Below are 9,896 nucleotides of genomic sequence, written 5' to 3'. Positions count from 1 at the left end.
ATAGTTAAACATTATAGTTACAATACAAAGCATCCAGTATAAACAGGAGAAAATGGAGAAAATGTACTTTCCAGCATTAGAGGTTTTTTGCTTTAAAAAAAAAAAATGTTTTTTTTAAAGTCTTTTACTTCATTTTGGAGCTACCAATGACTGCTTCAGCTTGTTTGTCTAAAGAGCATTTCCCTGAAATTCGCTCCCTGTCGCCCCCATGTGGCAGTCTGCACATAACGGAGACAAAGCCCGAGATAATGTACTGGACATGCAAAACCTGTATACCAGCACTTTTGGAACTGAGAGAAGAAATGAAAACCTGCGTTGCACATGTAAAGCATATACAATTTCTGTCACAAAGGAAGGTGTTTAGGCGTTAATTTATTACACACAAGTCACTGTCTCCCATTGTCTAATTACATTACACCTGAATGAAATATCGCACGCAGGTACGGACTGATGTAGAGACAGACATTTGCACGTGCATGCACATATACATACTCTCTCTGTACTAGACAAAAACAAAGAAATACCGCATCATTAAATTCTCCTTTGTTCAGCTTCTCTTATTAACAAATGCACAGTCTGCTCTGCCTGTTCTCTTGCGGAGTGGTGTGAGGTGAGACAGGGTGTGTGTAGCTGAAGGATGTTAGTGGTGGGACATATGAACTGGTCAGATCTCGGATTATCTTCAGAACACTGCATTGTCACTGCGGCGGATGGGTGGGCAGGGCACAGATCACGCACTGGCCATCATCTTCTTAATCTCAGCGATAGCTTTGCCGGGGTTCAGACCCTACACAGTAAAAAACAAAACAATACAAAACATGCTAGTAGTTGATGACTCTTAACAATTATGACTTTAAAATAAACCACTTAACATTTTTGTCCTTTTGCTTGATTTAGGGACAGGCAGGTCTTGGGCAGGAGGAAAGGAGTTGAGGGAGTAATTCCTCTGAGGTCAGCACTTCCAGTGTAGGAGGCTCAGGAATGAACTGGTATGCTATACTGTCCTGAGTACAACACTGTCTAATAATTGCCATTAACTACCATAACTGTTATGTATTAGGTGTACATAGCCTTATGCACTGGAAAAGTGCTTTATAAATAAAACAGATGAATATTATTATTTTTAAATAGTATAAAGGCAGGCTGAATACATGTAACAATGTAAATATGTTATGAAGTCCTGCGTTTTATTTTTTTCTTTGTGTTTTTGTTGAGCCCATACCCTGTAAGGAGGGGGCATGCTGCATGAGTTCAGGAATCATCCCTTTTCTGAGCAGATGACTATAGTTGGGACTGGTCGCCCAATGGAGAGGATGATTGTGAATGGACCGACTGTGAAATAGGGGATCCCAGGAACCAGCGAAAAAAACCCAACAACTTATTTTTGGAAACACGGAAGCAGCAGGTGGTTGGATTTCACTTGGGAAACCATTCGCATCTTCTCCCTCCGCTTTCGCTTTCGTAGAAACATACCCAGAGGTGCATGATGTTTTTCCTTACTCCAGGGTATTACTGACTATTGACGGAGTTTGCTGAGGGATTTCCGAATATCGTTTTCCTTTGAATTGGAAAAGAGGTTTACCTTGCCCACTATTCCCTGATTATGAACGTTTTCACCGCTGACATAGCGGTTGTGTTGTGTGAACTGACGCGCGATATGTTCGCTATATTTGTGATGCTACTGCTTGTAGGGAATGTTGCAACATACACATGGTGTTGGATGTTATTAAATGGCAAACATTTTGTATGTATATGTTAGTTTGTGTATTTGTGAGAAAGTATTCATGAAATAGCGCTAGTGTTAGTCACACCACCCCGACCTTGTCTGTGTTTGTGAAAGAGTCCTGGAGAAAACAGGGCGAACATCACAATTATTAGTTATCATTATTATTAACATCATGGCCAAGCTGATGGCCCAACAATGCCTCTGGCGACTCTGGTCCTGGCTGCATGCTGTACCTTGGGGCAGGTCTTGGTGCAGTTCAGGATGGTGTGGCAGCGGTACAGTGAGAATGGATCCTGCAGCTTTGCCAGTCGCTCTTCTGTGCACTCATCTCGTGAATCTATCATCCACCGGTACGCCTGGAAAACACAGAGAGGAACACATGCAGAGCCTCAGAGAGACAGAGAAACCTCCTACCACACAGCCCTTTCTACACCCCCTCACCTCACCCTTCACACACCTCTGGCCTCTATGAAGCGCCATTTATGACAATAGCTGTGCGAGGACACGCGAGAGTGCAAGTCTCACGTTAATTGCCGTAAATGTAAATGCCACTGTGAAAGAGGGTGGAAGTGTGCGCAAGAGAGTGAAACTGCAAGCAAGCAGAAACACTTGTAAGCGAGAAGAGGAATTTGACAGAGGAGCTTTTTCATCTCTGCTAGTCTGCTGAAAATGTGCGAAGGTGGATGATAAATATTTACCCTTATACTTTTCTGGGTATCACTAATTATCATCAAGTTTGGTAATAATCTCCTATATTCAAGTTCCTGCTTTAATAGAAACTCCACTTTTCAATACCTGCACAGAAACCTTGCAACCACCACTGACCATCCCAGAACTCGACTGAGCTTTTAAATCAGCTGCTGGTCAAGTATTATAGTATTACAGTATTATAGATGTTACCCAAACATTGTCAAACACATATTCTTTGACCAGATAACCTTCACAGCACTCAGGCATGGAATTAGTTTATTCTAGTACTTGAGTTAACGTAGTTGCACATAGCGCTTTACCTTTTGATTATTTAAGTGTTGCAGGTTTTTTCTGAATTACAGTCCATTAAAATGTTAAAATCATGTATGTGTTTCTCCAGCACCTGAATGGTGGGCATGTCCACGTTCATCTGTTCAGCAAATTACATAAAAAGACAAATTGAGGAAAAAAGAAAAGAAAGCATGAAAAAGTCGTGCATCGCCATGCCGACGACAGTATATACTGACGATGGATGCCATGGAGCTCCTCCCACTCGTCAAACCCCTCTCGCGTGGAGTTTCACAGGCTAGCACCCACGTTCACTCTCGCGCGTCCTCATGCGGCTTTTGCCATAAACGGCGCTTCGTACCCTCTCCCCTCCCCCACAGCTGTACCCCTCGCGCTCGCTCCCATCACCCCTCCCCATGCCCTGCCCACGCCTCACCTGCATAAGCACAGCAGGGCCCAGATATTTGTCTCCATTCCACCAATAGCTCGGACAGCTCGTGCTGCAGCACGCACAGAGAATACACTCATATAGGCCGTCCTGAAAAACACACACACACACACAAACAACAAAAAAAGCAAGGTCAAATTAATGGCAATGCTGAAGCCACAGACATACACATTCACCCACACGCACACAAATGTATTAAATACATTTCAGCCCCCACATCACAAGTTCATTCATATCGCAGTCTTACTGTCCTTCAGGTTACAATAACCTAAATTGAAAAGCAGTAATTCATTACTATACTACAGCTCTTTAATTCCAGCTCAAGCACTACGGTGGTGTCCGTGGTGGAGGACGGCGGTACCAGTTTCTGGCGGTCCTCCATGCTCTGCAGGTACTGCTGCTTGCCCAGCTGACTCTCGTCTTTCTTCTTCAGGTATGGCTCGATAGACTTGTACTGAGCGTAGAAGTTACTCATGTCCTAGAGGAGACAGTCTCTCTTTATTCCGCACATCCTAGATTAAAACAGGGTCAACTTGACTACCCCCCCAATAACATTTAGAACATTTAGTCCCAGTCATTTACCATGGAGAACCTGTCATCACTGTCTCAGTTTGTGTGTGTTCATTTCTGATTGTGGTCTATATTTTAAAAAACAAACAAACAACCCCCCCCCCCCCCACACAACTATTTTGGTAGTTCTAGATCATTCTCTGTGCTAACTACATGAAAGGTGTGTGGGATACATACCGGCACCAAGTCTTTGACCACGTACATGTGTGGAAGGGGGTAGATCTTGGTCACTTTGCTGGTGTTGGTGTCAATTTTGTGCAGGCAGGCCAACGTGTTGACACCATCAACGTTCATTGCACAGGAGCCACAGATACCTGAGCACCAGAAAACCAACCTCACTAACACAGCAGTAGTGAACCAAGCAAACAAACCCTGCACCTGAGTGAAAGCAGTGATACTGTTGGAAAAACTGATTTGTGCGTACACACACACACACACACACACACACACACACACACACACACACACTCACTAGTTAAATCATAAAATGTAGTTGCTTGTATATACACCACAGCATCAAATGCAAAAAGGAAAGAGGAGCATGCACATATGCCATGGTAAAAAGCTTCCAGAAATAGAAATACTTTACTGAAGTGCAGATGCTTTAGAAGCACAGTAACGAATTATGCAGCACTTTGTTACTGCCCACCTCTGTTATCACCATCAAAAACCCATAACCATTGCTAACAATAAATTACCCATGTTATTATTGCTGACAAATGTTTATAACTGAGTAATAAATATTCAACAGGCTGTATTATTTTATAGCCATCACCCATGTAAACAAACAACATTGTTAGCGAGCTGGATGTACTCAATACCCCGAATAAACCCAAACACTGAAGCACACAGCCAGAGCCACAATGTACTACATTGTTATTTAAATGCCGGGCTGCCTCCCCTCCCCTACCTTCTCTGCAGGAGCGTCTAAAGGTGAGCGTAGAGTCCATCTCGTTCTTGATCTTAATCAGTGCGTCCAGCACCATTACACCACAGCTATGGGCAGGAGCACAGAGTGGGTGTATTTAAAATAGTGCAGTGGTACACCAATAGGTGAACAGATTTCACATTGAAAACTGTTAAAAACGCAGCCAAATCTAGGTGGATCCTCAGCACTTCTAAGATAAATGACTGATTTAAAGGTTTGCGAAAACAAAAACAAGTGAATACTGAACAATAAAAGCACATCACTGGCAGATAAGAGCCTCCTCCAAGTGCAGCAACTGTCATTTCACAAACAAATAAGGAAGAGACTGACAAGGTCCAATGTATGAACAATACAGCAAAAATGAAACACCTTTGTGCATTAGGCCTCTTGCTCAGCTACCGTTTATCAGTAAATATACTGACAAATCAGCAATGAAGATGATAAATTATTAACTCTTGTTCTGCGTTGTTTGTAAGTGAACAGACATTGGTCTTAATTGTGCTTCAGTGTGTTAGAAGTTTGTCATGCTGAAAGTTTTTCCAACAGAGCACCACTGGAAGTCTAGCAGGATGATACATCATCTACCTGCGCTTATATCATCTGCCTCTGCTTTCCACTGAAAAACCAAAAAATGAGACTTCTTAGAACTATACACTGTATTGAAGTTTATTTGCTTTTTATTTCAGTAGTGCATATTTATGTGTTACATAGTGTTTTACAAACAAATCTTTTCTTGGGCTACCAAGACTTTGCACAGTACTATATATTAAGTAATAAAATGAAAATAACAGAATTGTTTAGTCCTTAGAAACACCAGATTTGTACCTACACTCACTAGTTATCCATATCATAGGTGATGTTTATAAGCATCCAGCTACAGACTGTGGCCCATCTTCAATACTTAGTTTCTGACCACTCAAACCACTTTGGGCTGGATGTGATTTGGTTGGCAGACCATTCTGAGCATGGCATTAATATCATTGTGGTCGAAACACGGCTGTGTGAGCTGATCTGATACAAGGTTATCATCAGGCCCATCATGCCGTGTTGCTTCTGGATTGACCACTCCACACACACAGAACAGCAGAGTTGTGTTCAGAAATTGACCACTGATGGTCTGGAGGAGGGCTAACACAAACATGGCAACAGAAGTGAGCCAGTAATGGTGCACTTACTTATTGAGGTTTATTTCATAGGTCTGCATGTGGGGCCTGTCCCCGGGTGTGTCTGGGTCCCAGCGGTATATCTGGAGCTTCTTAACCTGTGCCTGGGGGGCAGCAGCTGCAGCCGTCTGCACATAGCGCACTACCTGCGGGAGAAATGAAGAAACAAACATCAGCAAATAAATTAGGGACTTCTTAGGAATGACACAGACCTGCCTAAAAAGGTTTTCTCCTAAATATAAACAGCTCTCTGGTTTACTCAACCAGATGTGTTTAAGGCAATATTAAACCATGGTTTAAAAAAGTGAAAATACGTGACGTGATCCACAAAAAGAGCCTTTTATAATTTCAACCATGAAAACTCAGTGAATTTTACTTCAACTGAGTGAAGATCCGTGCAAGAAGCAGATGAAGCAAAGGTAATTAACAAAGGTTGTTGATTTAAACAATATTAGAATGCCTATGAAGAGAAATAAAGCCGGTTTATTTGCCTTCAATTAGATTTCAAATGTACTTTTTCGACACGCCCCCTACAGGCAGCTGAGTGGCACCTTTAAAAACGAAATACATTCTCAACCAAACCCAACTTATCAGCTAGTCACAGCCTATGGAGTGTTATATGTCTCTACTGCATTGTCATTCCAAAATTAAATTATAAATATCAGAACTGATGACGGACATTTATTGTTGACGTGACTGATCAAATCAGCTAAATGCCGTAAATGGAAATGTTTTTTATGGTCGATGTTCACATGTTGAAGCAACCTGGGTGACAAACGAGTGTCATCCTACACCAAAGTAATTATTCTAGTAATTACTAAGTTAGGTTACATCAGTTAAGATTTCATAACAAAGGTCGCTGACAAAGTTACTACTACTGCTGCTGCTACGATCCCAGTAACTCCGCTAGTTAGCATTAGCATTAGCAGGAAAGCTAACAATATCTCTCACTAGCGGAACAGAGGGACTGTTACTCCGTATCCGTTTGACCTTTTTCTTGTTTTGACCCGAGATCACTCGTCGCGCAAACGACACCAGTCTACAACTTACCGCCGAGCCGGTGAAGGAGCGGAAGGCCGAGGCACTGTGCCGTCCCAAACAGAAACACACCGCTGACATCGTTAGGAATTCTACCTGACTTACTCACAGAGTGACCTATGGCAGTCCTCCACTATCCCATGATTCCCCAGCAGGTTTAGGAGGAAGTTACATTTTTACGATGACCTAACATCCGTCTGACTTTTAATATCTAAATTTATCTTAAAAAAGTAAAAACCAAAACACATTTAAGTATTTAAGAAATGTTACTAAATCATTATGTAGGTGATTAATTTCTACGTGAGCCAAAAATGTTCTTGTATTTTTTTAATCTCAAAACTAATTGGAAACGGTCTTCTTGTGGAATTACCCATCTTCAGATCTGGACTAAATTCTTTGACAATTGTTTGTCAAAATATATCAAAATATTGCAAAAACAGGTATAGGAAACATATAAACGCATATACTACACGTCATAATTAACGTGTAAATACTAAATGTAAGAAGACTATTCAGATTCAGATGGGAAGCAAATCCCGTGATTGTTCCTCCTGCTGTGCGTCGTTGGGATTGGCAGAGTGCCGCTACCCGGTACCTAGCAACCAAGGTCACACGCACACGTCAACCACAACCACAAACCAACCAGTAATAATATAATAAAGTAATGACATAATAAAGAAAAATAGTTCAGTGGGCAAGGGAAAGGCGGTTCATTTGTGAAATGAAGGCAAAGCCAGAAACAATAAATAAATAAATAAATAAAACTATGGAAAAGGAAACTAGGACTTTTATTTGTACATGTACCCTTAGCGACAGCGCTTGCTCTGCAGGAAGTCCAAAGGCACGTTCACAGTGCCAGCAAAAAACCCACCTGGTTAGCTAAAGATAAAGGTCATATAATTCACATTATTTAAAACAGTCTGTCGAAGTAAATCATGGTGTTTTTAACATTACCCTGTTGGATACGCAATCGAGGACCTGATCGGTACTGGAAAGTACAGGAGCTATTGAAGAATGCACGGGTGAGCGGAATCATTACACTATTCACTAAATAGGTTATCGTAGCTTATCTTATCTTAGCTAGCATCAGCCTGTGCGCTAAGACTGCATATTTGGTTCTTTGTGTTATGTCTTGGCCAGGTGTGCTTGCAGTGATCACATCTCCCCGCCAAGTTCGTTGCGGTATTGAATTCTCGAGAACATGCTGGTCAGCCACCCTAACCTTTGACTCTGTCCCACTGATAGCACTTTCGTGGAAGGAAGAATCGCTGTTATAGTCTGGCCGTTCGTGCTGTCCGTAGGGCGTTCGTGTATGCATCAAAGGCTAGAAAAGCCAAACGTCGCAACATGAGGATGGTAAGATCCAAACCCATTCTTATAATTAACCATTCATGTGCATTATCTTAAAGCCATTTCTCCATAACTAGCAAAAGGAATACAATGATGCGGTTTAGTTGATGATTGCACTGCTTTCCTTCATACAGCTGTGGATATCTCGCATCGCTGCAGCTTCCCGTGAGCACGGAATGAAGTATCCCGTGTTAATCTACAACCTCGTGAAAGTGAGTCTACCTTTATTTGGACTGGTTTCTGCCACAAGCCAGCCATTTATTGCTTTCATAGTTTTGTCTGCTGCTCTTTTTTTTGTCCAGACAGTTTTCTTCCTATCATATTGACTCTAAAGAACATGGACTGATTTTTGAAAAATTAGTTTTATTTCACATTTTGGACATTTTATTACCTGCAGTCAACAACTCTCTTCATCTCATGACCATATGCTTAATCTGGAATGTAATGTGATTTAATGTAAATAACTTTAAATAACTGATAGTATGATCTGATATTAAGGTGACCTTCTAAATCCCCATGATAGTCCAGTGTGCAGGTGAACCGGCGGATTCTGAGTGACTTGGCAATCACAGAGCCCCGCACATTCCAGGCTCTGGCGACACTGGCACAGGCTCGGCGGGAGGAGGGGCTTCGAGCAGCACTGGGCGATGACAGAGAACCACCGGGCGTGTTCTCACGCATCCCACAGCTGCAGTGATGGACACTCCTCATGGCCAATCACAGCAAGGCTGCTACTGCTACTCCACTTAGCCACAGAACAGCATGAATCCCTATTGCAGTGGACAGCACAGTGCAGAACCAAGACTGGAGGTCTGCTGTTCTACATGAGTTTAGTCCCAACCCTAGTCCAGCATAAGTCACATTTTAATGTTTGAGCCAGTTATGTTGGATTAAGGTTAGAACTAAACTCTTCAGGGTGGTGTTCCTGGAGCAGACTTGGCCCACCCTTATACATTCTCAGAGTCCAGTCAGTTTCCAAGGTTTTTGAGGTTTAACTTGGAATTGAGTTTAAGGTGTATTGTGATGTGCTTTGTGCAGTTGTGTGTTTAGGAGACTGCACCCTAGGGTGTAAGACATCTGCTTTAGGAAATAAAATTGTGTGTGAGGAGCCAGGGTCAAACATTGACAAAAGATTTTTGGTTCAGTTTTCCTTTTTTTGTCATACCATGAAGGCCTGTGAATAAAGTGGGAAACTCTGCTCAGCACCCCTGTCTTAAGATGCTGTCTGGATTCTAATCCAAGTGCTGTCCAAGGGCAAATAACCTTGGTTTGCAGTGTCTTCTCTATGTGGCTTTGTAAATGCTGTATTGTATTGTACCTGTTAATAAACCCTTTCTTTGTATTTTCTCGTTAAAATGATCATTTATTTGTGTTAGTGTAATAATAATCATCTATTTTTATAGCATTATTCATTTTGGTTCCAAGAACTCTGCTTTAGAAAAAATTAACACAATGGGTCACACACAAGTATTGTAATATAAATTCTGAAATATAAAATATTGTATTGAATATACACAATAAATAGGTATAGACCAGCATGTTTCAATTTGCATTTGCATGTCAGATTTCTTTCGCGTTAGTTTCTTAGAATGAGATTGTCCAGTTTTCTGTGTACAATATTGTACTAATCAAAAATATCTTTAGAAGTCATGCTGACGAGTATACCGATTGTTACATGGGATGCTTAATGTCAGT

The 9,896-nt window shown here is 41.6% G+C and overlaps 2 protein-coding genes across 2 annotated transcripts in view; one reads left to right on the top strand and one right to left on the bottom strand.

The window, feature by feature from the left end:
- The window catches only part of sdhb (succinate dehydrogenase complex, subunit B, iron sulfur (Ip)), a 7,201-nt gene extending 204 nt beyond the window's left edge, over positions 1-6,997 (bottom strand). Inside the window, exons 1-8 of the mRNA XM_027018738.2 lie at positions 6,864-6,997; positions 5,826-5,959; positions 4,633-4,718; positions 3,900-4,036; positions 3,514-3,630; positions 3,141-3,242; positions 1,960-2,082; positions 1-787 (exon numbers count right to left, since the gene is read on the bottom strand). The exon at positions 1-787 is cut by the window's left edge and continues 204 nt beyond it. Coding sequence (XP_026874539.2) covers positions 731-787; positions 1,960-2,082; positions 3,141-3,242; positions 3,514-3,630; positions 3,900-4,036; positions 4,633-4,718; positions 5,826-5,959; positions 6,864-6,932 — 825 coding nt within the window. The 5' untranslated portion in view covers positions 6,933-6,997 and the 3' untranslated portion in view covers positions 1-730. The remainder of the gene's footprint in view (positions 788-1,959; positions 2,083-3,140; positions 3,243-3,513; positions 3,631-3,899; positions 4,037-4,632; positions 4,719-5,825; positions 5,960-6,863) is intronic.
- A 663-nt stretch (positions 6,998-7,660) lies between these two features.
- mrpl20 (mitochondrial ribosomal protein L20) lies at positions 7,661-9,543 on the top strand. The gene is made up of 4 exons (XM_027018780.2): positions 7,661-7,873; positions 8,097-8,207; positions 8,336-8,413; positions 8,725-9,543. Exons 1-4 carry the CDS (start codon positions 7,787-7,789, stop codon positions 8,896-8,898), a joined length of 450 nt encoding a protein of 149 aa, XP_026874581.1. The 5' UTR covers positions 7,661-7,786; the 3' UTR covers positions 8,899-9,543.
- The last annotated feature ends 353 nt before the right edge of the window (positions 9,544-9,896 follow it).

The sequence above is a fragment of the Electrophorus electricus genome, chromosome 20, assembly GCF_013358815.1.
Source record: "Electrophorus electricus isolate fEleEle1 chromosome 20, fEleEle1.pri, whole genome shotgun sequence".
Lineage (NCBI taxonomy): Eukaryota > Metazoa > Chordata > Actinopteri > Gymnotiformes > Gymnotidae > Electrophorus > Electrophorus electricus.
The sequence above is the reverse complement of the archived record's forward strand: the minus strand, read 5'-3'. Positions and strand labels throughout refer to the sequence as shown.

Coding starts and splice junctions, on each gene's coding strand:
- mrpl20 (XM_027018780.2), top strand. CDS start 7,787: ATGGTGTTTTTAACATTACCCTGTTGGATACGCAATCGAGGACCTGAT. Junction 7,874..8,096: donor AGCTATTGAAGAATGCACGG/GTGAGCGGAATC, acceptor TCCCACTGATAG/CACTTTCGTGGAAGGAAGAA. Junction 8,414..8,724: donor TAATCTACAACCTCGTGAAA/GTGAGTCTACCT, acceptor TCCCCATGATAG/TCCAGTGTGCAGGTGAACCG.